Source organism: Etheostoma cragini, chromosome 4, assembly GCF_013103735.1.
Source record: "Etheostoma cragini isolate CJK2018 chromosome 4, CSU_Ecrag_1.0, whole genome shotgun sequence".
Classification (NCBI taxonomy): domain Eukaryota; kingdom Metazoa; phylum Chordata; class Actinopteri; order Perciformes; family Percidae; genus Etheostoma; species Etheostoma cragini.
Genome location: NC_048410.1, coordinates 3,810,341 through 3,838,024, shown reverse-complemented (window position 1 = coordinate 3,838,024; position 27,684 = coordinate 3,810,341). Strand labels below are relative to the sequence as shown.

General features: G+C 40.7%; 2 protein-coding genes across 5 annotated transcripts; one reads left to right on the top strand and one right to left on the bottom strand.

The window, feature by feature from the left end:
- Positions 1–666: 666 nt before the first annotated feature.
- On the bottom strand, positions 667–14,666 carry txnrd3 (thioredoxin reductase 3). 2 transcript variants are annotated; one of them, XM_034868488.1, is made up of 16 exons: positions 14,282–14,666; positions 13,498–13,558; positions 11,775–11,884; positions 10,868–10,972; positions 10,661–10,733; positions 10,012–10,194; positions 9,782–9,924; positions 8,276–8,391; positions 7,443–7,668; positions 7,030–7,122; positions 6,473–6,549; positions 5,400–5,556; positions 4,783–4,890; positions 3,489–3,584; positions 3,238–3,372; positions 667–1,696 (listed from the first exon to the last, which is right to left on the bottom strand). In XM_034868488.1, the coding sequence occupies exons 1-16, from the start codon at positions 14,396–14,398 to the stop codon at positions 1,634–1,636; spliced, it is 1,863 nt and encodes a 620-aa protein (XP_034724379.1). In that variant the 5' UTR covers positions 14,399–14,666; the 3' UTR covers positions 667–1,633. The 2 variants fall into 2 exon arrangements, with proteins under 2 accessions (XP_034724379.1, XP_034724380.1); XM_034868489.1 differs by having other exon boundaries at positions 10,075–10,194; positions 14,282–14,661.
- A 2,038-nt stretch (positions 14,667–16,704) lies between these two features.
- On the top strand, positions 16,705–27,325 carry bin2b (bridging integrator 2b). 3 transcript variants are annotated; one of them, XM_034868504.1, is made up of 14 exons: positions 16,705–16,720; positions 17,011–17,178; positions 18,365–18,445; positions 20,424–20,478; positions 20,934–21,028; positions 22,631–22,726; positions 22,897–23,004; positions 23,129–23,214; positions 23,907–23,982; positions 24,500–24,582; positions 24,791–25,502; positions 26,377–26,469; positions 26,773–26,994; positions 27,027–27,325. In XM_034868504.1, exons 2-13 carry the CDS (start codon positions 17,083–17,085, stop codon positions 26,884–26,886), a joined length of 1,695 nt encoding a protein of 564 aa, XP_034724395.1. In that variant the 5' UTR covers positions 16,705–16,720; positions 17,011–17,082; the 3' UTR covers positions 26,887–26,994; positions 27,027–27,325. The 3 variants fall into 3 exon arrangements, with proteins under 3 accessions (XP_034724395.1, XP_034724396.1, XP_034724394.1); XM_034868505.1 differs by lacking the exon at positions 16,705–16,720 and having other exon boundaries at positions 16,730–17,178; positions 26,776–26,994; XM_034868503.1 differs by lacking the exon at positions 16,705–16,720 and having other exon boundaries at positions 16,730–17,178.
- Positions 27,326–27,684: the final 359 nt, after the last annotated feature.

The window sequence follows — 27,684 nt, the reverse complement described above, 5'->3', positions numbered from 1 at the left end:
TGTACCAGGATCCCGTAAATCATATAAGAGAGAAAATATGTAAAAAGAAAATCCTACATTGTTTTGTAACCTGTTGGCCTCAATAAAGATAAAATAAAAAAGGAAAGTCTTTGTTGGTTTCTGCAAAACTGTAACAGCACCGGTCCTATTATACACAAACACACACACACACACACACACAGTAGATTAACGGAATATGTATGAATAGGTCTAGACTGTAACCTGCTACTTCTTTCAATCAGTTCTTAAATAATAGGTACCCTCCTGATGTACTGTCGCACCAGAACACCAGGTCACGTTATACTGGTTTTCCACTTACATCAATATGAAAATATTGGAAAGTAACCATATTTTATTCAGAAAAGTGAGGAGCAGGTTGCTAAGAAACAACTCCTCTGCAGAACGGCTTGTTTTCTCGAAGTGAAAAAGTGGGACAACACTGAAGGAGAATTCATTCTTTATTAAATCTTGAGAGATAAGTCGTCTACAGTGGTGTATACAAACAAGTCTTATACAGATGACCGATGTCACTCACCGACAGCAGGTGGAATGCTGTCCTCCAGAATATTGAATATATATCTTTTACATACACATAAAGCAGAGGCAAACAGCAAGATGCAACAAACAAGCATTAACTTAATTTAGTAAAAACATGTTTTTTTTAAGTTAAACATTCGGTACAATTCCGGTTGTATAAATTTTATATGAAAGGGTTGTGATGCAGCACATCAAGGTTGGAAAGGTGCCGACTCATGATCTCTCTGCAGACTTGTTTAGATAAATACTTTGGGAGATAAAGAGTTCTCTCTAAGGCAGAAACCCCCCCGGTGCATCCACATAGCAAAAGACACATATTGACAGCGTGTTTGCACCTCAGTTTTATCCTAACGACTTGGTAAGAGGAATACGTGTGGGCTCAACAAAAAAAGACGTGCTGACAGTAAATCTATACATGCACACACAGACCAGATTAAATAATGTTTCCACCACTTGGACCATCTGGTCCACAGCTGGACCCGAGTTCAGAGCCGTGCATCCTTTCAAACCCTGGTTGTGTGCAAATTTTAACGTCTTATCGAAGTCACTTCCAGTCTGTATGCAATCTGTATACTGGGGGGGAATGAGAAGTGTTTAAAGTTAGGAGTTGGACGATGGGTTTGGGCCCCCGTCAGGTGCTTCTGCAGAGGGACATCGATCCTCGCCCACCCGAGTATTTCAGGTTACGGGCCAGGACGTCACAAACAGCCCAAACACACACACTCTCAGTAGTAGTGTGTGTTGGTGCTCCTCTGAGAAGGACACGCTGGTGAAGCCCAGTAGAAATATCAGCAGAGTAACCCCGCTGTTCAGCAGGCTGCCCTCATATCAGTCTCCCTCAGCCAGAGCTAGACACTTGCACATCCTCAGCTCTGGATTCTTTTAGTAGCCTCTAGGCTCCCAGCGAGTCCTAATGAGTGCTTTCACTCATTCAGACGCTGGCCACGGTGTTAAGTTTGTCCTGAGAAACAACTGCCCTGTAAACGGAGCAGCTGGAGGAGAGGCTGAGCTTTAAAAAGAAAAGGTTGAACTAAAATGAGGAGTTGGTAGGAGATCCTAATATGAGAACAGCCCGCTAAACACGCAGGGTTTAACCTCAGCAGCCGGCCTGGGTGATGTCTCCCCCAGAGCTCTTGGTTACGTCCAAGGTGGTAAAGATCTAAAAGGATAAGGAGAAACGAACGTCAGGCGGTGTAGCTTTATAAAGCACACTTTGCATATTTGCACTTTTCAGGAATGCACATTGGACCTTTTCTATGTAGAGTTAAATTGGTTAAATTATTTGAATGAAGTAGTCTGTAAGATGGTTAAATTAACAGTGTCCTGCATTCATTCAAAATGTAGCCCTGCAGACCACACTTTGTTGCAAAAACATCAAACAAGAGGCGATTGAGCAGCTTAATGTGCTGCAATTATCACCGTACCACATTAACAATGAATGTATAATGGTAAGCTCTTAAATTAAGCTAATAAAGGCACAGTGTGTATCACAGTGGGCGAAATTAAATAAAAATTTACATTTTGACTAGCTTGCAATCTGCAAAAACTAAACATGATTAAAAATTCTCTTCCACTAAATAGATTAGAAATTAAACAGACTCAGCTGGTCTGATTATTTCGTGTCATCTTAATACTTTAAGCCTTTGCCTGTGGCCGCCCAGTTTTATTGTTTTCTGATCAAATCCGTGTCTGGTACAATGGGATCATTTACACACATTGTTTTTAGGTTGTAGGTTGTAGGTTCATGTAGTTAGCAAAGGCAAGTAATTTTTTGTTTACACCACATGTATGGGACCCTTAAGTGCAAATCATTCAAATCATTTGTTGGTTGTGAAACAAAACGTTTTGCTCTGGAGTATGTTGTCATTTCCTGGTTAGTCACCAGAATACTATTGCAACATGCTGAACGTGAAATGTTTAATGAGCACTGGGAACAGTTTAACAAACACATTTTAGACTGATGTGTAATGCTAAGATTAATTTAAAACACAAATTAGTTTAATAGAACAGAAACTGCCCCTCTGGGATAATAAAGACGACCTTACTACAAGTTAAACAGTTTCATAGAAATAGAAGACTTATTTTATGTCTAGAAAGTGAGCCAGCCTTTACCATCATATGCATCTGTGTCCTGATTCTCACCATCTCATCCATTATGGTCTGTACCAAATAATATTAAGAAACCAGGATCAAGAGATTACATGCCACAGGATCCTGGTTTCTATTAGAGTACCCCAGATAGCATATCCATATGAGTGCAACGCACACTTAGATACACCAAAAACCTGATCATAACCAGGATACTTAAGTGGGATTAATGAAAATAGGAGGAATTTTTTGAGAGTGTGGTAATCTGTTGGGACATACAGCTGCGAGTGTGCCACTTTGTCCTGAACCTGAATGAGGAGCGTGCAGAAGCTCTGAGTCCTGCCACGTGAAGAAGCCACAGCGTCTCAGCTTTGCTACAGCTCTGGACGGTCAGCACTACTCCAAGTTTCTTTCTATTCTTAAAAACATTTTTGCTGAACTTTTACACTGAAATGTTCTTGAATGTTTTGAATATTTTTTCTAGAAAGTCAAATATTAAGGGTGCCCTGGTGGACCACCTGGTACAGCGTGTGCCCAAAGTACCAAGGCTCAATCCTTACTGCAGCGGCCACAGGTTAAGTTTGACCTAAGGTCGTTTGTTGCACGTCTTACCTCAGCACAGGTCGGGTGGATGCCGATGGTAGCGTCCAGCTGCTCCTTGGTGGCACCACATTTCATGGCTACACCGAAGCCCTGCGTCACCTCTCCAGCATTTGGACCCAGATAGTGGAACCCAATGACTCGATCCTACAGCGGGACAGTGTTACAGTGACAACAAGACGGTCATTCGTGTGACACAGGAAGGTACACAAGCTACTGGTTGCTCCAGGCTCAGATTTGATGTAGTGCAGTAATAACCGTACATTGTCCAGTTTATTGCAGATGATCTTAGCGTAGCATTTGTTGTTGTCTCTGCCGGGTATAGTGAACTCCAGAGGCCAGAACAGACTGTGGAACACCTGAACATAGAAACCAAAAACAAAATGATGGTCTATTACACAGTGTGAATAGCAAAGCTGCATTATATAAATCACTGATAACAGCATCACACACCTAGCAGTGCCTTTTAAACCTTCAAATAAATTAAAAACAGAGGGAAATTTTGCTCAACTGACTCTGCAGTCAACGTCTTCTGGGTGTAAAGAGGAGCTCATAGTACTGTTTAATTCTGTAGTAATACACCACATACTTTCTGGCTGGCATACTAACCCATCGACATGCACAAACAAGTACAAATAAAGATCAGCAAATAGTAATAGGCACATTCAGGTTGAAAACAGCAACTTGAAGGATACCCCAGACAAAACAACTCTGATTGGATAGGTTCTGGGACACGGACACACACACACAAGGACACACACACGGACATAAACACACAAATTTCCAGCTTGGGGCGACACCTGCGTTTGCAATAGGAGGTTTCTGTAGAAGTCTATGAGAAAGTGACCAACTTCTTACTTGATTTATTACCTCAGTCCCCATTTTCATAAAGAGTTTATGGTCTCATTCGCTAGTTTTAAGTCTTCTGCAATAAAGAATGATGTTAATTTTTTGAATAATGTCTAGTTGATTTTAAAATCAGTAATAAAGCAGGGGGTGTTTTAGGAGGTGGATATGAAGTGATTGGCAGTGAAAGTGTGTAGAGTGTAAGGGCTCCTCCCTCGAGTCTAAAAAAAAAAAAAAATCACCAAATCCGCAACAGATAGTCTGCGCCCGTAACGACAAACTCGCCGACGGATAGCAGATCTCCACAAACAAATGGGGTGTTGTCACACATGCACTGTCCACTACTATTATACAGTCTATGGTAATACCATACAAAGTAACAAACATGAACCATTGAGTCGGCTATGTATAGAATTCAAAAAACAAATTAGAAGTTTCAAATTAGACCCAACACATGCACCAACTTACACCGCGATCAAACCGGGGCGGAGACAGACCGAAAAGGGAAGGTATTCCAACATGGTGTCGGATTTTTAGAGACCTACTGCAAATATGTTCCCACCCAAATCTGCTCATTTAACAGTACAACATGGATTTTAGGAACCCAATTTACAAAGCAGGACTCCTGCCTGTCACAAGGTTCACAGGTAAAACAGCTAGGTAATGAATTATTCAGGCGAGTGTGTGTGTGTGTGTGTGTGTGTGTGTTACCTCTAGGTTTTCCTGCCCATAGAGCTCAATGGCTCTCTCCTCTGATAGACCACAGGAGCCGTACTCCAGTGGGGTGAAGACAGTGGTGGGAACGTTGATATAGTCACACTGCAAAAACACAGACAAGGACTTACGGTTTGTCAAGGGAAGTAAAGTCTCTTGCTGGCATAAGTCCCACATTATTCAAGAGTGTCACATTTTATGTCAACTGAGAAAAGACTGAGTATTTTTAAGAGCTAAAGTAAATAAACCTTTCAGGTCCAGTAGGTTCAGATTCATATCTGTGATCATAGTCACGGTGTTAAACTAACAACTAATTGTACAATACAAATACAAGTTGGAATTAAATTTCTACGCACTTCACTGTTAAATTCCACTTCAGAATGCAACACTTCCCTTATTTTCTATTCTTTTTGCTGCATCTCAATTTGTTTTCTTCCATACATTTTATCACTATATGGCTACATAAACAAAAACTTCACCATTAATATGAATGAATATGAAGGGAAGTCCGACAAATTTACTGACACTTTCATTTATTTTTTATAGACTGTTTTACCATTCACACAAATTATCATTGTTATGGTATGTGTGAGTGTCTCTTAAAGCCGGTGTACCTTAAGTGTTTTGCCCCCGTAGAGGCGTTGTGCCAGCAGCCTGCCAGCCTGGATGGCTACAGGTGTCAGCTCCCACTTGCCTTCCAGAATGTCTCCAATGGCGTAGATGTGGGGCACATTGGTCTGCTCTTCATCGTTGACTGAAATCTTTCCATTCCTAGAGGATGGTACACAGAGATCAGCGAGGAAGAACCTACCATGCTTCATTTAAATGTGAATGACTTTACTTAATGCTAGAATTTACAGTATTGCTACTTGAATCAACATGTCTTAGGTAAGGTCCCTACACATGCAGCAGAGGACCATCCATCACAAGGCAGAAATAAAATGAAGTGAGCCTAAGATCACGTTGGAAAGAACTGAAAAAAAAAAACTATAAAAGTATTATATAAACCATATATTCTACACTGTACAGCAGCCGAACAATAAACCTGTTTATGGCCCTGGAATCCAGTGGCCCTCCAGCTGTGTGTCGACTTGAGAGTACTACCAACGTCTTAAGACTGGGTCCATGTGACCCGCCGAGCGCTCTTTTAAGCTGGACTCATGCGGCCTTAATTTCTGTTGGCCTCATTGTTGAACCATTCAGTCCATTCCTTTACAAAATAGTGGCTACATTTTCTATACTTATAATATTGGAATAAATAATAAATTGCCTAAATAAATGACTTTATGAGATTTATTCTTTTTTTTAAAAGTTTTACGCAGAACAAAAAAAGAGGACAACGAATGAAAGTTATCGTTAATTTACCTGCAAATACATCAATCTCACTTTGGGCAATTTGGTTGAACACATGCAATTTTATTACATAAAAAAACCTTTGAAAACAAAAAAGGTGAAGGAGCAGCTTCTATGTTGTACAAAGACACTTATCTCTCACTCTCTCCCCCTCCCTTCCAAATCTCCCAACAGACTCACACACACCAGCCCTGCAGTCAGCCATGGGATGAAAAAAAAATCTGCTGAATCACCATGACTGTACCACGAGTCTTAAAGGCACAGGCCAGCCCATATAAGGGGTTAGACTTATGCAAAAAAAAAAAAAAGATATACAATAAGATAATAAACTTACTTGGGGTTGACTTTGACCCCTGCCTTGTCCAGGCCAACCTTGTCTGTGCACGCGTCTCGGCCCACTGCTATCAACACCTGAAGAACAAAGAAATGGATTGTAGTTTAAAAGGAAGTGCCATTATGAAACAAAAAAAGTTGATTATAATAAATTACTTATTAGTCCCACACGGGGAAAATTACAATTTACACTCCGTTATTACACACATTATACTGAAGCCTGAACTACACACACACACGCGGGCGCTCAGTTCCTATACATGCACTAAATGGAGTGATGTCAGAATGGGGGGGGGGGGGGGTCCATGGAAAGGCACCCTGAGCAGTTGGGGGTTTAGTGCCTTTCTCAAGTGCACCTTGGCAGCATCCAAGAGGTGAACTGGCTCCTCTCTAGCTACCAGTCCACCACCATTCTTTGGTCCATATGTGGACTTGAACCGGCTACCCTCCAGTTTCCTACACAACTCCCTACGGACTGAGCAACTAAATATATAAAACTAGTACAAAACAGTATTCTACAGCATTTACAGATGGAAGTGTGAACTGATCAGTACGTACAGTGTTGTACTCTCCTTCGATGATCTCATCGGTTTCTGTGGACTTGGCGGTGACCTTCAGCTTGCCAGGAGCGCCTGCTTCCAGCTCCTCTATCTGACACACAGATGCAAGAAAGTCAAAAGGACAACATTTTGTGCTTGTGTCTATGATGCAAAATGGTCTAGCAGTTAATCAGATGCTGTATAATTACACTGCTCACAGTCTGATAATGGCCAGTTGTACTACTAACAATATCTTTATGTGAGATTAAAAAATGTCAAATGAAAGGAATCTTTCTGAAGCGTGTGCTGTAATTTTGATGGGTTGGGCACATTTCCACTGCCGCTAGTCAAACAGGCTTTACATTGCTGTGTGTGTAAATGAAAGAGCGGACTCAGCTAAAATACCATCTAGTCAGTCTATTAAACACTCACCTTTACAGGGACGTATTTGCGGAGGAACTTGACACCGTGCTCCTCCATGTGCTCTCCGGCACGGTTGGCCATGTCCTGGTCGAAGCCCCTCAGCAGGATGGACCGGACCATGATGGTGACATCAAGACCCAGGCCGGCCAGGAAACCACCGCACTCCAGAGCCACATACGAAGCCCCGATCACCAGGGTCTTTCCCGGGCAGTGGGGCAACGAGAAGAGGTCGTCACTGGTGGACAGACAGGCAGAGAGGATATCAAACAAAGAGAGTGGTGAAACATGAAGCTGCAGTGCAATTCACCCAACAATAACTTCTTAAATGTCCATGTGCTTCTCAGTGATAGAGGATCTTTTGGTTAAAAATAGTACCATAAGACTTTGCAAGTACAACACATGCTGCTGCCGTTTAAAAACTAACATTTTGACAGTGGCACTCCTCTCTACACACAAAAGGAAGTGACCATGATGGGGTTGTGTCTACAGTCTTACATCACACAACCTTTGGTTCTGAGGTTTTGTAGGAGCAGCACAAGATTATTTGTAGGCTGCCAAAACATCAGCATAATCCCCAAAGACACCAGAGGACAATCTTACAAAACATTTAGACAGCTGTGAGATTAACGGATGCCCCGAGACAAAACCACCCGCAGGAGGATGAAAGCGTATCCGTGAAAGGTGTGTTTGTGTGTTCAGAGATCAGACCCTTTGGCAAGAGACATTTCTGCTGAACCCACCTTCTGATCTAAACATGAGCTCTGAAAAAGGGCTTCCAGTAACACAGCCTGCCATTAGATAGGGTTGGTGGTGTTCCAGCAACCGAGTAATTGTGCCCTCACCTGGTGATACAGTACTCCTTGTCTCCAGGGATGCCCAGATAGCGCGGCCTCTCGCCTGTAGCCAAGACAAACTTATCCGCAGTGTAAAATGTCTCCTTCCCCCGTTTGTTTGTTGCCTGTCAGACAAATTCAGTGAAAAAAAAAAAAAAAAAGCCTTAGGTGAAGCCTGTTCTGTAGGAACAAGTAGGAAAGGCAAAAACAACAATGCTCTAAGGCATCCAAATATGGAGATTAAATGTTTAGCAATGCCTGTTGAAGGCAAACGTAGGTTGACACAACAGGCTAGACATTTCACATTTCAGAGCAGACTGGAACCAAACCAGCAATTAAACATCTGTATGTGTGCAAAAAAGAAAAAAAGAGTTTCACTCTTAACGCGATTAACGCTCTACAGATTCAAAGTCGATTCATATTTGTTTTGTAACGCCGCGTATACTTTCACATGAGGAAAGTAACTATTTACTCTCACATTTACTCTGAATCGTTTTAATTGGGAATCATTTTTGAATAGAAAATTGATATTGTGACATTTTCTGGATCATGCACCCTTAAGTATTAGGGCTGAACGATTTTGTGTTTTAGCATTGACATCGCAAAGTGCGCAAGCGCAATAGACACATCGCAGGACTTTTTGGTGCTTGATAGAAAACTAAACTTTCACCCTTCCCGTTTAAGACAGGAAACCATGTGCTCAACGTGTGTATGCGACTATGGTCCGACAGGGTTTGTTACGGGAAGCGAGAATCTCCGTGTGTAGAAAAGTACCGTCGGCAGCAGCTGCCGCTGACGCAGTGATGCGCATAGTTTGATGGGTAGTCAGTGAAGCAGTAGTCAGTGTTTTATGTTCGCTGCAAATACAAACTAAATCACCTGATTAATGCAGCATAATCACAACGTCTCCTGGCCATTTTCCCTGCAGAAAGCGGCTACCAGCCAGGCACACTAATCTACTACAGAAGTCAGTGTCTGATCTAACATAATTAACACTGATTTAATTGTTCTTGGGTACACAGAGTGTGTTGCTAGTGCGCGTGACATGCAGGTCTGATCAAATTACCAAACCAACGAGTTGGCCCCGCTAGTCGACCACAAACTGAAATTTAGAGGAAGCAACATGCAGTCACTGTCATTCACGTTAGCCTGGATTGATTATTATAGGAATAAAGTGGTGTCATGCTAGTCAACCAGCGTATTTCTACCCATTATTCCTCTCCAAAATCCCTTCAGAAGAGTAAACGTTAGCCACAGTGCTTACTTTCTTTGGTGTTAGTAAATTAAAGTTCAACAAAGAATGGTTCACATTACAAAAGATCCTTTCTCTGTAGATGCACTCCCCTACAAAATCACTGCAGTAGTCGAGAATGATTTACCATTTCCAAATGGAGCTATTTATGTCCTCTTTTAAAAATGACTCAGTTTTCATATAAAATCGCATACCGGGAAAGAAATATCACAATGCTAGTTTTTCCCCCCAATATCGTGCAGGCCTACTAAGTACTCATTTACCTTGATTTTGTGTGGTTCAATGAACTCTGCATAGGCATTGACATAGTTGACATTCTTGTCTCTCAGTGCCACCCTGTAGCCCCAGTTCAGTGAGCCAATGTAGTTGTTCACCGCCGTCTTCATGGTCTCCCAGTTGTGCTTCACTGAGAAGAGACAGAATGACGGCAATCAGTGGAATCAGTGCAAGTGGAACAAGTAGAGACTACAGACAAGGTTTGCCTTTGATTTACCGCGGCAAACCGGTGTGATGTCCCCCCTTCGTGACCTCCGGGGCCGGTGCTCTGAGCCCTCACCTGTCTCATCAAACTCCCAGCCGAACTTGCGTGCGTCCTGCATGGCGGTGCCCAGCACGGCCGTCTGGTGCATCAGCTTCTTGGGAATGCAGCCTACGTTCACACAAGTCCCACCGAGACCTGATCCCCACAACAAAAACACGTGGAAATGGTGAGTTACCAACCAAATTACATTAAAATATACACTGCATCGCATGTAGGGCTGCAACTAAATGAGGATTTTCATTGCTGATAGATCTGTTGATTGTTTTCTTGCTTCAACGATTAGATGTGGGTCTATAAAAACATTCCAAAAAAACACTGAGACATGTCTGTTCCCCGAAGCCCAAGATGGTGCCTCAAATGTCTTGAAGTCGAAGATATATATTTTACTATCATAGGAGGGGGGGAAAAAAACCTAAAAAATATTCCAAATAAAGAAGCTGGAATGAGCGATTAAAAAAAATAAAAATAAAAAAATACTCCAACCAATGAATTAATTAATTATCAAAATAATTGGCAATACATTTAATAGTTGACAACCAAGTGCTTAATCTTTCACAGCTCTAATCACTTAACTATGTATCCTTAAGTGAAAGCACCTTACCCCAGGTTGTTCCTTTTGGTGTTGGCACAACATAGTCCAGTACCATGACCTTCTTCCCCATTGCAGCAGCTTCCTATTGTCAACACAGCCAATGTTACCGCATCAATGTATAAATCCTTGATTTATTCATACGTTTCTGCAGACTGTATGAAAGCTGCTGGCTAAACTAAGCTAAGACTGAAAAGGTGTTGCATTTAATTGTGTCACCTTTGAGCAGGCCAGGCCCCCGGACCCTCCTCCGATGACGATCAGGTCATAGTCATAAGCTTCGTCATTGCTCAGTAGCTTCTGCAGGCTGCCGTCTTTATGAGCCTGACAGAAATATAAACAATGTGTCCTCAATGGTGATCACGATTGACAATGTGCATTACCCATTTCAAATATAGTCAGAATGAATAAAGCTTTTTTTTCCCCCAAAATCGCTGGTATTAGTAACAGCTGTCCCATTATAAGTGTAACCACCTCAAGGTTAATCCATTACTTACTCCGACAGGGCTTATTAGACATGTTCCGCCGACCTCGTATTCTGACCACAGCTCTTCTGTTAATTTAACAATACTGTCTATTAGTTCTGTTTAAACCTGGTATTTATGCAAATAAATATTAAGCTACACTATCATAAGCATTGTGCCATTTGTAAAATTGGATTCCTGTGATTGCTGTGTGTCCAATTCGTGGCATCCAAACATTTCCAATCCCAGAGTGTTGTAAAGTACAAAAGAAGCTTGTTCAGGTTTATTGTGTTGCCATTGCTGTTGTGGCATCATGTTGCTGTAAGCCTAAGGGAAGTTGGTTCAATGTAAATAAATAAATTAAAAAATAGCACTTCCACTGTTGCCATGTCTGCTTTGACAAAGACTTACTGATTAGTCTTCATCTGTGGTTGGCATTTAAAAACAGTCCGCATTCACAAGTCATTTTAATGCGAAGAGAAATTCAGATTGAGCCAAACGGGCTTGTTTTTATAGCTTCAGGCATCTGAATAAGACACTTGATTGAGTAACAGGTCATGCTGAGGACATATACACCAGCATTGTGTACAACAAGGATTTTGAGCACAAGAAAAGAGGATTCCTGTAAGACGATGAATTAGGTGCACATATTTGCTCCGCACCTGCATTGTACTGTCACAGCCGCCAACGTGCGTCTTGTTGATGAAGACATTAGGAACGCTTTTCTGTCCGGTCATCTCGAGCAGCATCTCCTGGTAGTTGGTTCCATCCTCTAGACAGAAGGGTTAATGTGGTTTAAGTGAAAGTTAACAGGGTTGTTGAATAATAACTATCCATTCAGTACATCTACTTTTCATATGGAAATGCATGAGTAACACACAATGAATAGGCAAAAAAAATAAAAATAAAAAAGAGGTAGCATGACATCACATTAGGGCTGCAACTAACGATTATTTTTATTGTCAATTATTTTCTCAATGAATTGAATAGTTGTTTGGTCTTTAAAATGTTAGAAAACGGTGAACGTGTCAATCATCAGTTCTGAGACGCAGGCAGTGCAGATGCTTTTCACTGACCCCGAGACCCAGAGCATGCTGGGAAACACAGTTTCTCAGCTGATTAGTTCAGATTCAACTCCATCTACTGATGTTATAAGCATTCCCTTACGTAAAGTTTTGTTGGTTTCTTAATAAGGTTGGGAATGGAGAACCAATTCTTACTTGGAATCGTTTCAAAAGTTACGATTCCAGTTGAATCGTCCGGAGGATTTTGGTTTCAAAGTCATATCCCAATTTAAGATGCACAACTTTTGGTTTACGCAAGCAGCCAGGTGCTTGTTGTGTTGCATCCATGGAGCGCAGTTAGTGGCGCTCTAGTGTGGCTGCATTTTACATTAAAAAAAAACAGTAAAACTGCAAACCACCATTGAATCAAAATAAAACTCTCCTCTTATTTGTAAAAAAAAAAAAGGAAAAAGAAAAAAAGCATGGTACACGTTTCAACTTCACCCCTCAAAGAATCAGAATCAAAAGGATGATAAGTGTAATCAGAATCGTTAAGATCCCAACGATGCCCAAGCCTATTTTTTTTTTAATATTCTGAACATAATCTTAATGGTGATCTAGTACGTCAATCATTCATCGGTTAATCATCAGCGTCCCTATATACTTCCTTTATCAAAAACACAGGAGACTGTGACAAATCTGCCTCTGCAGGATCGAGCAGCTGAGGTAAGGGTCTACTAAGATACGGCCTAAGGCCTCGGTATCTTCAGTCAGTGACTCAGCGTATTTAGTGCTACTGCTACAGGAGACAACAGAACAGTGTGAGCTTACACAACACCTTTCCTATATCACGGAGGGCAGTTTTCCACTGTGTGGATACAAACGCAACCGTGAAAATGCATTTTATATTTAAGTCATAATAAATTAAGCAAGGCAACACCAGTAACACGCACTTAGCAATAAAACTGAATACATAGTTTATAACATAGTTTATAACACTATGATTGGCAACTATTTTGATAATCGTTTAATGTTAAAGTTACTTTTTGTGCAAAAATGGCAGAAAATGCAATGTTCAGCGTCTCAAATACAGAGATTTCCATATCTTTTCTGTTTATATCATATTAAACTGAATATGTTTGGGTTTTGGACTGACATATGACATTTAAAGACATCATCTTGGACTTAGTGAAAAATGTCCACCCCAGTTACTTTAATTTTCTGACATGTTATAGACCAAACGATTAATCGATCAGATTAACCGATAATAAAAAAATGATCGCTGTCTTTAACTTGCCACTGAACCTTGCAAGGAGTTAAAGACACAACACAATATAGCATTGAACGTATAATGCAAACTGAACTAATCAGCTTAACTTACCTATGAGGTCCAACTCCACCACATTGCATTCGAGTTGCATTTCTTTGAACAAGTCTTTCACCTAAAAAGAAACAGATGAGTTTTATTTTATTATAGCCTATATTAATGTCCTCATGGTAGTTTACATTTTCCCTAGCCCAGATACACAACACACCAATAAACACCGAAACAACCCTTCCGATTAGCAAAGATTACCTTTAAATGGCTTGATTTGAACAAAGTCGAAATAGTCCAAATCATCTTTAAACTTAGTCAAAGATTGGTTAGTTTCCATAAAGTCACATCATGTTAATTGTTAGCTAACGCTCATCGCCTCCCCTGTGTGTTACATTGACGGCAGACAGAGTTTAAATACAAATTACATTAGTGCTAACTTTACAGAAACAAGTGCTACTTTGTAAACAGGATGTATTGTTGTATTGACAATACAAATATCTAACGTTATGGACTATTATGAAGCTAAGGATACGTTAACTAACTTTAAGAAGTGCGACCAAGTTCAGATAAAAGGTCTGAGACTTAATGATGATAACTCAGGCTATCGCCACTAAATATTGACCTATGGTAAATTATATTGAACGTTAACGGCTTGATGCTGTTTAATGTGATTCGGATAATTCATAGTAAGACTTTGTATTCAGCCTCCAACGAGGCGAAGTCACTGGGGGAATGGACGTGACAAGGACCAGCCAGGAATTAGACCAAGCCCGTGTAACTTGGCGGGTGGAAGTTTCCGTCCAGCTAAAGCAAGATCTTTCCCCCTTTGACAAAATAAATGCCTTACCTTGATACAAAACGGACAGTAGCTTTTACTGAACACCATCACTTGATTAGAGTCAATAAGCTGCTGTATCCGAGACTTGAGTTCTTTCTTCCCGGTGTCATTTTCGACGGGAGGCATGTTCAAGGTATTTCCGTCTGCCTGCGCAGGGCAAGCTTCAACAGACGGCGGTCAAGAGACTGCGGTCGAACCCCAAATTAAACCGCACCAACTCTCTTAGTAAATGTAGGAATGTCTCTCGGCCTTAAACACTAACAGAGCAGCTGGACCGCAAATATGACCTATGTTTCTCTGCCTCCGCACTCAGCTGCTCGTCTACCAGCCGCGCCAAACGTATTCTACTTTTTCTTCTCTTGCTACTATGGGTGCACTTGATCTTATGCACCATAACATCAGCGTCAGTTACCCGTATCCCGTTGCTTATCGTTGTTAACAGGAAGAACTCCACCCACACGGCCAATACCGGGCTATAAAACGCACGCACCTACATTGACGTCACAGGGTTGCCTAATTACATGCCGTTAAGCACTAGGACCATTATATCCTCGAAATGTGCTTATTGAAACAAAAGTTTCTAGTTTGACGCGTTTACATTAAATATACAAAAGTAAATATATCCCACTAGCGACGAAGATAGCTGTAAGGGGGCCTACAGGCACCTCTGGAAGACAGCTAATCCTAAATTGAGATTAAAGAGGATCGGAAAAGAGCATTCGAGTTTGTATTGATAACCACAGAATGTCAAGTAGATATTGATAAGGTGGAAGAGCTGAGCTGTTCAGATTTCCATTCTTACCCCACGTTACGAGTGTTGGTGCATGACTTTGGCAAATAGGCGGATTTTAACGCCATCTGCCGGTGAAAATAGACAACTACAAGTAGCTACCAGGTGCATGTTGAATCCCCACCATACAACTTTTACCACCTGAACATAGGACTTTTAAACAGGTAGCTAAAAGTAGTAAATACAAAAAAATTGTGAAATAAGAAGCTAAAAGTTATAGAAAACTGGCTGAAATGGTTAACTAGTTAGCTAAAAGTAATGGATAAATAGTAGAAGCATTCAGCTTCACTCCCCAGTAGTAGGCTAGTAGTTGTGATTGCTGTCACTCAAATTAGTTGAATAATTTAAGAAAGGGCTCCCTTGATAATGTTTGGGGTCTCACAAGAGATGGGATAATAAAAAGGAATGATCAACATCACAGCAGCCAAAGCCTGAGATTTCCTAATTTCTAATCCCTGACATGGGTCAAACTCATTAAATGTGCCTAGTCGGACTCATGCTCTTAAAACGTCTGATAGTTTCAGAGCTGCAGAGGACATTTTACAACTGTTTCAGGCTGGGAAGCACTCCTTGTGACAAGCACGCTGATCTTCATGTTCATCAAATAATCTCAGTGACATTTGAACTAATCTTTGCCTCTTCAGTCGACTTGTTCTTTAATAACGTTTTCAAAATAAACTAAACACACAGAAACACACACACACACACACACACACACAGACACACACACAAAGGTTTTTTAGAGCATGAGTCCACATTCTCTAAATTTGATCTCCCCATATGCAGATATAAATCCCCTTTATTTACTTTTGTGTGTGTGTGATTGTGTGTGTGCGTGTGTGTTTCTGCACCTATAAGAGTACAGTTAGAATGTAATTTTAATTTGGTAATTTTTGGTCTTTTTCAGTGAGATTTTGCAAGTGAAATACAGATAGAGGTAATTTTCTATAGTACATTCCTCAAAAAATGTAATCAAAGGACATGTAGGTTGGGACATACATGTCAGTCATACTATAGTGAGAAGCAGATGTGTCAACAATGGGAACTCAGCAAACAGTGCAGCTCTGTTCAGCAAGAAGCTTAATCGGCCTTACAGCATCAGAGTTATGAAACACCAAGCGTAGCCTACATAAGCCTTGTAGGCTACATATACCTTACTTAACACCTTGATTGAATCATGTACTGTGATTCTGAAAGATGTTTGCTGAGGATTTTGTTTTGTTGGTTTTCTTGCCTGTAACTTCTCAAATGTAACCTACTCGAAAAGTACATGTTCTTATTTGTCAAGTGATGTTTTTCAACATGTTCAAAATTAACTATATATAATAAAAGCTTCAGCCTGTTTCCGCAGGCTATATGTGCCCTCAAAAAGAAAGAGTTTTTGAGTCACATTTGAAGGCGGCATCTCAGCCACTACACTTTTTTTTAATTTTATTTTTTTTATTATCATCTTCAAATTTAACAAAAGTTAAACATTTATTGAACAGTTTGGCATCAGGAAAAAGTAAAAAAAAAAAATCCTTTCTATCCAGTGAATATCATAGAGTAGTTTGAGAAAAAAAGTCAAACACTGCTAATCCGCGGCCCCCCTGTTTACGTCACGTCGCTGACACAGGTACGCATCATCACAGAAACGTAATCTACTACATCATTTTCAGGTGAGTGTCGTTGGATGACTTCCACCTTTACAGCGAAGTGCACTACTGCCACAGCGCAGCCTACGCGATGTGTGTTCAACAGATCAGGACATGCAGAGACAGTTCTTCATAATAATTACTTTAACAAGTTTGGGCATGAGCAGATCCCACTGATAGTGATGTAAATAACTCCATTCCTGGCTGGGATTAAAATACCGTCCTCGTGTGTGCGTGCGCGTGTGTCTTGACACTTTGTATGTTGCTCCACCTCCATTGCTTTAAATTTAAGTCGCCATTCAGCCGCCGTGAAGCAGTTTCTCAAGAGGAAGCAGGCAGTTGGCGGATTGTACTGTTAGAGAGGAGAAACGGAAAGACGATTGACGATGGCAGAGAATAATAAGATGGGCCCGAACCTCCAGGCTGGAGCTGGATTCCTTGCCAAACGGGTCCAGAAGTCTTTAAATCGAGCTCAGGAGAAGGTGAGCCAGGGAAATCGTCTTCGTAAAGTCACTTTGGGTCCGTTTAACTTCAAAACTGTACAGTAGAAGCACTGTCATTAGTATGGTGCGAGATGAGACAGACTTATACGAGCTTTGTCATCCAGCTTCATCCTACTGGCAGTAGGGTAATAAGTCATTAGACGCCCTGATGTCATAGTAAACACACTTTTCTTCCAGATTACTCAAGTAAGGGTTTCTTTGGAAGCATTAGATGAGGCATCTCTGAAGGGTCTGTACTTTATAGCAAACAGTTTACAACAACTGGTCTTCCAAACAGGGAGAAGCTGCTCTTTCAGGGGATTTGTTTATTGTGTTGTTTCCTTTAGTAGAAATTGTGAAATGAGAGTAGTAATGTCTAAGATGTAGTAAGATTGCTTATGAAATATGTTGTTCTGTAGAGTTGCTGTTGCTTTCCTAATAGTCCTGTTACCTAACTCTGTGCCATGGTGTAACTTATATTGAAATGCTTCATGGGGGCTGGGGGAATCATGTTAAGCCTATTTACTGGACCTCGTTGTAACAAAGTGTAAGAACATGTGATACTTCAGAAAAGGAAAAGCTCTCAATGCAAGCTGCGAACCATGTCATCTAAGCATTGTCTATTGGATGTTGTTAAACAGTCTACATCTAAATGGCTGGACTGTAAATCTGATGCGTTAATAAAACTGTAGCTTGGACTTTCCCGTTCTAAGCATCATTCAGTACTCTACAGCTGTGTGTGGACACAAAAGCTGCCACTTCCTGACTGTGCACTTCCTCTCGCTTGCTGAGCCTTTCTCACTCAGTTTGTGGTTGGCTTGTTTATTTCACTGCTTCGCCCCGAAAAACCAGCTACAGAAATTTGCCTGTACTCTGTACTTGCTAGACCGAAGCCTATTTTGGAGATTCAAAGATTTTTTTTTTTTTGTGTGTAAATCATGGATAATGGGAGCATAGGTCTATACATGATAATGAGAGCCTTTGTTGCAGATTTAAAGTTAAAGGTCATGTGGTCGCTGTGGCATTCAGGCCTTCAAACAGCTGCATGCAGCAGTCTATGAAGGCGTAATGGTTTGCTGTGTGTGCCTAATTCTCCGTTTTTAATCAGTCTGGCTATTGATCAATAATGCTAGAATCCTATGTCAATGTGAGGTTGAAACTTACTGTGACCCTGTCGTCCTCTCAGGTCCTCCAAAAACTGGGCAAAACCATGGAGACCAAGGATGAACAGTTTGAGCTATGTTTCCAGAGCCTCAACAAACAGCAGGTACAACAACATGCCATCTTTTTTTAACCCTCATGTTGTCCTCGGGTCAAATTTGACCCATTAACAATATGACAATCTATCTGTAACAACAATCTATACACTCTTCACAAGTAAAATAAATGATTAGTTCACTACTTTTATTGAATTTGGGTGTTTCATTCAATTTTGTAGCATTTGAAAATAAATTCATAAAAGAATGTTGAGAAAGGTGACAAAAATGTTGGAAAAGCTTCCAAAACGTGGGAAAAACAACAACAAACGTTTTAATAAATGCAGAATAAAATTGACAAAAACATCAGGAAAAGTATCATGGTCCAAAATGTTAAAAATAAGTTTTAATTTTAAATTTTGACCCAGGAAAAACAAAAAGTTGCATGGTCAACGAGAAGACAACACAAGGGTCAACATGATAAGGTCTCTCTACGTGGTTGTCCTGTGGTGCTCACTTCAAGACGGAAAAAAGAACTGTTGTTCTGTTTTTGCTGCTGTTGCGTTGAGATGCCAACTCACAAGTTCAGACAATCAGCTCGGCCTTGAAAACAGGAAATACTACAAAGATGAAGCTCTTTCTTAGTTTCTTATCTATTCTGCATACACACTGCTTGTCATGTCTTCTCTAGATATCTGTACGCAAGCATTACTCTTTATATTATGATAAATGAGAGAGTGTATGCTCACATTCTATAACACTATCCATGTTAAAGGTGCCCTGCAACACGTAGGTCATTACTTTGTGATACTCTGAAGTTCTACCATGGACTCTGTAACATTGTTTGTGGAACAAACCTGCCTTGGTTAGCTTGTTTCAAGCCATTCTAGCGTGGTACAGAAAGCCAGATTTGTTCCAGTTCTAATAAGCAAAGCTGGCTATCAGCATCCTTTACCCAGCACAACTGGGCGAGCTCATGAATATTATGAGCTCAGACAACACGACGTCAGACCGACCAGCGTTTTTAATTGGCCTGATTTCTTTGCTTATTTCTTTTTAGTGGCTAGAGCTGACAGAGGAGGTAGCAGTTCATTTTCACATTCACGTCATAATACAAAAACATATGGACCTAATAGACTTTAAAAAAAAATGCAAGTAAAAACAGTTTTGTGTGGCAGGGCACCTTTTAAGAGTTACCCACTTCCTCATAAACTAACTTGGCCCAGTTTTGGTCTTTGAAAGGACATAAAATGAGACTAACATTAGAAAGAGAAAATGACAGTCATCCTTTTTACAAATAAAGCTTAATACAAAAGAAATAAAAAGCACCATTGCACAGTGTAATACACTCAGGGGCTATGTTGCCTCTGCCTTACTTGGTCTGGTATGACCATTAGCGTTATGTGCTAATGTTAGCTAACTTTAATTCAATTTCAAGGTTTATTGTCATACGCACAGTAAGGAAACATGTTCCCCTGTGCAATGAAGTTCTTCCTTTTCTGTCCACAGAATGCCAAATAAAATCTACAACATGTACTACAAATACACAAAAATGTTATACTTTGTTTTAGCATCCATTATTGTGTTGTTGTGGCCACCATTACTGGTGTTAGGCTAAAAGACATAGCCTACAGTAGGTACAGGTTTACGTTGCTCAAAGCTTATTCAGTTTTAAATGCAACAGCTGTGGTACATATTGGAGGGAAACTGACGAGGACAAGCAGGAAGGAAGTCTACACGCTGACAAGACACACTGCTTTCACTTCACCACAACCCTCACCACATCTGATGTTGTGAATATTTAGTTTAAACTTGACATTGTGATAAGCATCAGATAAATGGATAATATGCAGCTTGGATCTTGATGCAGAAAGTTTACACTGTAAACAATGGCAGCCTGTACTCATCAGAAGCGTACTGATTTTAACATTTAAGGTTATTAAAGAAATGATGAAGCATAAATGGCTCTAATTGGCCATAGAGATACTGTTGCTGGGTTCCACCAAATTTTTTGTAATTTATGTTTTTGTGTTTTGCTTCTGCACACAGAACGATGGCAGCAGGCTGTTTAAAGATGTCAAAGCCTACCATGCAGCAGTAAAAGGTAGGTTATAAAAGCATATACATACCCACAGCACTGGGGTAACTGAACGCCCCTCTTTGCTCTGGAGAATTAGTGAATAATAGGGAAGTGGATTTCTTCTATTCTTGGATCCTGTGTCTGACTTTTGCAATTCTGTCTGCGTTGCCATGTTGTACAAGAACAAATAAAACCCTGCAGTGAAAATGGCAAACGCAGCATTGCATATGTGATTCATGTGCAAGAAACTGCTGGGTTTTTGGTTTTGTCACTTGTTGCTCCTGCATTGTGAGCTCCAGACAGGAAGGCTGTGTTGTTCTGACCTTCTTGGTGTGGGTGTAGCAACACTGCCACAAACCCTAAAAACAGTACTACCACAATGCACTGCACTGCTGATGCTAGATGATAAGCTTTTTATGCAATTATGATTTCTTTTTTTTTTTTTTTTTTGTCTAAAAATTTTCTGTTTCTTTCCGCAGCCATGCATGAGACGTCCAAGCGACTGTCCCAGACGTTGCGAGACATCTACGAACCAGACTGGAATGGAGGGGAGGACCTTGCTGTCATTACAGAAGTATGTTCATAATGTGTGTTTTGTGCATGTTTGCTTCAACATTAATCTGAGAGCCTTTCACAGAGCCAGGTCAATTGATAAAACCATTTTTAATTCATCAGGTTGGCATTATTTTTAGGCAACTAGGTTCCACCAAGCAGGTGTAAAATCAGCTATTAATAATTCCTTTTTCAATCATAACAAGAGTTATCCAGAGACACTTTACAGATAGAGTAGGTTTAGAACACACTCTATAATTTACAAGGACCCAACGGACCCGGGCTCTTGGTAGGTGGTGTCTGACGGGCTGTTGGGGTTGAAATGAATAGTGGCAATAACAGTCATAGTAAAGATAGTTGAACAGTGACTACAAAAATAGTAGTTTGTAGTAGTTCATGGCATAGCTAGCTACTTTGGACCAAATATGTTGCTATGTAAATATATATGCATTAAGACAGGAGGGGTTCCCATTTCACCATTGTTTGGCTTCTGGTCTTGCTGCTTGCAGCTTTCTTGAGAACCCATCTCTGCAATCAGCTTCTCACTCGACACTATGCTTCCTTGGGTCCTGAGCAATACACCTGCCATGTCATAGTTGCGTCTCCTAGCAATGCTAGAGTATATACTGTATGTCGTTTGCCAACAGCTAGCTACTTGGGACCAAGCTGTTTCCAGGAACAAAAGCATTTTTTTTTTTGCATAGCTGATGCATGAATTGTTGGTTTACCTACATTGTACAATTTCCAGTGTCTCTCTCCTTATCTGTTCTTGAATGTACTGTACACCCGCCAAATGTGGGGTCGATCGGGTGAGCGGTTGTCGAGAAAATCTACAGACAACATGTAATAAAGGAGGGTTCAGTTTTGGAGGTAATAACGATTTGGATGTAATAAAAACCGTCATGAAATGCTAGAGCTCAACTGAAAAGGAATAGCATTTTGTTTTGTCTGCTAAAGCATACCTTCCCTGCTCTGTAAATCATCTAGTCCTGTGTTCTCCTTTTGAAAATAAATCTGTAATACAATTCTTTGCTTTCATAATGGCTCCCCCTAGTTATGCATTAATTCAGTGGAATACAATGACAACGGTGACCCTATTTTGATACGGCCAATCAAATCTTGTATAATGCAGTAACGTCCGTGTTCGAAACCCGTTTACAGTCCAACATTATTCAAATATGCGCACGCACACCGCTCTTTTGCCTTTTATCAAGAAGGAGTCATTTATACATTTTTTTTTACATGTATTCATTTATTCATTCATTCATATTTATTATACAGGAAAGTTAAAAGTAACACTACATTACAATGTAAATGGGCCAGACTCCGTTTAAAAACTGTATTTCAGCAGGTTCCTGTGCATGACTAACGTAGGCTATAGTCTACCTGGAAGTTGGAACATGTAACATCTCAGAACTCTAAATAGGCCTAGGCATACAAGCGCTAGCCCGAGCCTGTGTAAAATGATAGAAATTAAGACAGAACTCAACCAAACCTGTCGGGTCTCGTTGGGTTCAGGCAAAGATCTTCAGCTTTAATGTGGACTCGCCAGACCCTACTCCGCAGCGCTGTGGAGGAAGGACTTGCAGAGCGAGACTAATGTGATGTCAACTATGTATCTTAGAGTGAAGACTTGCTGTGGAACGACTACGAAGAGAAACTAAGTGACCAGATAGTCCGCACCATGGAGAACTATACGAGCCAGTTCCCTGAGGTCAAGGTAATGATGATGCATTTCAACTTGAATCAGTTCCTGCAAAACTGCATGCAAATACTAGAATGTGCTTCTGGGCCTCTTGGGTTACACCCGTATGATTTTGATGACACACACAGAGCTATCCATTCTCTCACTGGCAGACAACATATTCACTTAAACTCTTTGTGTTTTAGGAACGGGTTGCCAAACGCGGTCGCAAGCTGGTGGACTATGATTCAGCACGTCACCACCTGGAAGCGCTCCAGAGTGCCAAGAAAAAGGATGAGGGCAAAATAACAAAGGTAGCGTTAGTATTACAGGACACAAAGCACAGTAATACCTTGTGTGAAACAAGTGCTGGCTGATGAGAGTGGTTTCAAGTTGGAAGTGTTTTATACAAATCTTCTTTTGAATCCTCATCAACAGGCAGAGGAAGAGTTCAACAAAACCCAGAATGTCTTTGAAGAAATAAATAACGAACTGAGGGAGGAGCTGCCGGTTCTCTATCAGAGGTATGGTTGAAATTAACACGGTCGGAGATGATACTTTGTGGATTTTCATAGTCTGGTTTTGGATCCTGATAAGTAAAGTAAGAATATCTGTGTATGAATGAGCAAGCTGACGTGCAAGGGTCGAATTGGGTATTCAAGACTAACAAGACACACTCGGGTTATTTGGAACATAAATCTGAAAGCGCAGGCCCGCGCGTGAATACACACACACACACACACACACACACACACACACACACACACACACACACACACACACACACACACACACACACACACACAGAGAAACACGCACGCGTTATTATGAAAGTGAGATAATGTCTACTTCCCAGTGGGAAATTTAGCAGTCTCTGCAGTATTGAATTACAGCAAAAACAGATAGAAATACATTCATCAAATGCTCATGCCTCTCTACAATAGAAAAAAAAATACCAACAAATTACAATATTTAAAAGTGATACATTATTATTATTATATCAATGAAAAAACTTTCATGATGAGAGTACAAAAAAAAGAAACTGTGGGTCAGGTGTGTAAATGAGCATTTCCAGCCTGTAAAATTTAGATGGAATTAGTGTAAGCAGACATTTACAAATGTCTGAATAACAACAAAACAAACAAACAAATATATTTTAGAAGGTCATACGAATTAACTGAAAGATGAACTGAGAGCTATTCTTTTGTCTCTGTAGCCGGATAGGTTGCTATGTGACAGTGTTCCAAAACGTATCCAACCTCAGAGACGTCTTCTATAAGGAAATGAGCGTGGTAAGATATAACACAGATGCTTTATTTCCTCTCGCTCATGCATTGAAAAGTATTTAAGTTGAGGCTGGGCGATATCACAATATCATTGACCCAATACCTCAATGTTGATAGTGTGGGCTTGACTGTTGGTTCTTTAAGAAAATTACACAAATACATTTTAGATAAATAATCATCAATAATGTGGATTAAATGACTAAGTGGTTAAATGAAATTAGAAAAACATCATCTAGAACAGTCTGGTAAGTTCAGAAAGTGAAGTCATTTTACTTTAATGCAGCCTTTAAAAACCAGGAAAAGACACCATTTACCATATAAGGATAATAGAATATCCAAAATCTAAGAATATCTCTAGGCCCATACCACATTATCAATAAAATATCATTGTATTGCCCAGCCTTAACTTGGGTGCGGAGGAAAAAAATCCCATGAAAACTATTACGTCTGCATCTTTAAATAACATTTAAGTATGGTGTTTGTGTTGCAAATTTGTGTGCTTATGTTGGACTTTGTGTTGCAGCTGAACCATGAACTGTACAATGTGATGAAGAAACTGGAGACTCAACACTCGGGAAAAGCTTTCATCATCAAGGGTCTCAACAGGTACAGTAAGGCGCTGTAGAGCACAGGTTTCCTCATCTGTGGTTACAGTGTTCCTAACGAATGTATTGTCTAGTAACTAATTAGCACACTTTCAAAATGCTGCCCATTTCTGTTCAGTATGCTGGAGTATTAACTACACTATTCAGGTAGACTTAAGCAATGCTATGTGTAAGTTCAAAAATAATGAATGGACTTTTCCTTCAAATAGCACGTCAAGCAAGTCAAAGAAGAGAAAGTCCCTGGTTATCTCCAATCCCATCCCTTGCAACACAGCTTTCCCAACCGACCACGTCTCCATGCATTCTTCCACTGAAAATGGAAAAGACGCTGTTCCCTCTTCCACTGTCCAAAGAACTGATAGCATCTGTGAAGAAACCGGCCCGCCAGAAGAAAGCAGTGTCTCATCCAAAGATGTCAACTCGTCCGACTCCGATCTCAGCTCCAGCGGGGCCAACACACCTAAGAGGAGGTCGGTATGTGACAATGACAACGGCAAGAGGAGCACAGGGAGTCAAAGTCCAGAGGAGGTCGAGGCAGACGCAGACGCAGACGCAGACGCAGATGCAGACGATGACGCAGACGCAGAAGCTGAACTTGCGGCAAACCAGTCAGATGACTCCGGGGTAAGTGTACCAAAGTCAGAAGCGGGAAGTCAGGAAGTGTCCAATCCCTCTGACTCTGCAGATAGTACCCCACAGAGTCCAGAGCAGGAGAATGTGAGTGATCCACCATCAGAGAAGGAAAAGCCCAAACCTGTACCGGTTCCTGCCCCTCGCGTCTCCTTCCACTCCAAAGATAGACATCCCCTCTTAACCCCTAAGGAGCAGAAGGAGACGGATGAGGAAGAATCAGTCAACCAGGAGACAGCTAACTCGGGCCATGACTCCAGTTCCCACAATCCACCAGGCTTCCTTTACAAGGTACATGACTAGATTAAAGGAAGACTTTAACAATTCGATAATCTAAGTTACTTAGCTTGCTTTCAGATGCTGAGATGAAAAGATCCATCTCATGTTGTGTCTTAAAAGAGTGCCCCACCAATTTTGCATTGCACTTCTAAATAAGAGTCTGACTGATGGACTGTTTGGAGAAAAAAAAAATCTGATTTAGTCTTTTATTCATTGTAGTTGTCAAAACCTGCCTGCATTACCCTCATTGTAAAAAATACATTTCTCCACACCCCCAGTTTGCGTGACATTTTTTTTTCTCTGGTGCAGTAGTACTCCCCAAGACCTGTTATCATACTGGGTTGGGTACAATTGGTGAAGTTCCCCTTTAAGTACAGAGCTGGAGTCAGTATTTGGGCTTAACGTAGACCGGTCACGGGGGGCAGCTAGCCAGGCTAAAGTTTAAAGCTTGGCTTAAAATCACCTTCTTTTTATATTTTATTTTTATTTAAATTACTGTTTTTTTTTTTGTGCAAGATGATGACCTTCTGAAATATCTGGTTCTACCTCCACTTCAAGACAAAGGATGTGAAAAACATTACCTTTTTGTAGTTGCTTGCAATATTTGAAAAAAAAAGTGCACTGAAAAACAGTCCCTAAAGTCCCTGGTGAAAACCTTTGCCTGTGTTTTCTCTGTGTATTTGTACCCATCCACATTCTCAGTAATACTGAATTTGCACACACTTTGCATTTGGGTTATGTTTTGAATCTGTGCTAACAAAATATGTTTACCTCCAATGTGTTAAGTTGGAACACATCTCAGATATCTCCAAACCTGGAAACTGTTATTTAAACCTTTAGGTGAACTGACGTTTTAAAACTAACTTTTTTTTGTTTTTAACACCAGGGGGTGGCATTGGAGAGCCATGCAGCGTCCGAAGACGGACTGCTCCAGTTTGAACAGGGCGACATCCTCCTGGTGCTTGCTGACACTCAAGAGGTTTGTGTGCGTTCTTGTATAGCAGCACTTGCTTTGCTGTAAAGTCTGCATCTTTTTGTGGATTGTGGACTCCTCTGTGGCTCTTAGCAGCTTTGTGAAAGGAAACTCTGAACTTTTAAGGCCATTTGGACTTCTAATGGTGCTAAAAAGACAGTTTGTGAATCCAACCCCAACATTTTGTGTCGGTCGTCTAGATAGCAGGAAATCGCATCAAAAAAAAAAACACTTGTTGACAAAGTATCTGATCAAAGGGTGAATTTGTTTGCTTAAAATCTTTCATGTGTTACATGTGATGTCTCGCAGCAGGAAGGCCTGGTGAGGGGGATCAGGGAGGAGAGCTGGAACCAGCACAGGGAACTAGAAAACCACTCTGGGATCTTCTTGGAAAAACTCCTCCGGCCGGTCGATGCAGAGTGAGGCAATAGTTGCTCCTTGGTCTGTAATTCTGTTTTCCTCTTTTTGAGCAGTTGGTGATTCTCTCTCTCTCTCTCACACACACACATACACCCACCCACCCACACACACATACACATACACATACACAAACACATACACACACACACACACACACACACACAGGGCGTGAACCCATCTGTTGTGTGTGCAGAAGCTGTACAAACAGATGAGCACAAGTCCCACGTGGTGCCTCACATGCTATGATGTTGCAACTTGTGGAACAAAAGTGACGCTTTAGAACATTTTGTGTTGATGTTTGGATTGTTTAATGTTACAGTATTTTTGGTCTTTTTGGGATTTTCAAAGTTTTTCTGTGAAACACTGTGAAGCAACAAAAGTTATTTTATACAGATAATGCAATGATCTTGTGTAAAATTTTCAAATAAAGTTCTAAAATAAAGAGAAGATGTCATTGTATGAAATTCTGTGGATGTGAATACAGCCAGGTTTAAATTGTGCCATATTTGTTTAATTGATATGGGAATTTACTAATCTAGCAGTGGGTAACATAATAAAACGTGACAATAAATGGGTTTTGCATTTTGTAAACAAAGGAAATTGTTGCTGCAAGACTGCAGATAAACAGCCTGAGGTTGGAAAAAAACTACAGTGATTCACCACAGTAGAATGTGAAAATATTGTCAAGACCTGGTAACTGTGACATGCTGACTGAATGACCGTGATGAGTTTACGGAAGAAAGGTCTGTCATGTATAAAAATATTCTGAGCTGGGCCTCCCTTCCAGTTTGACAGTTCTAC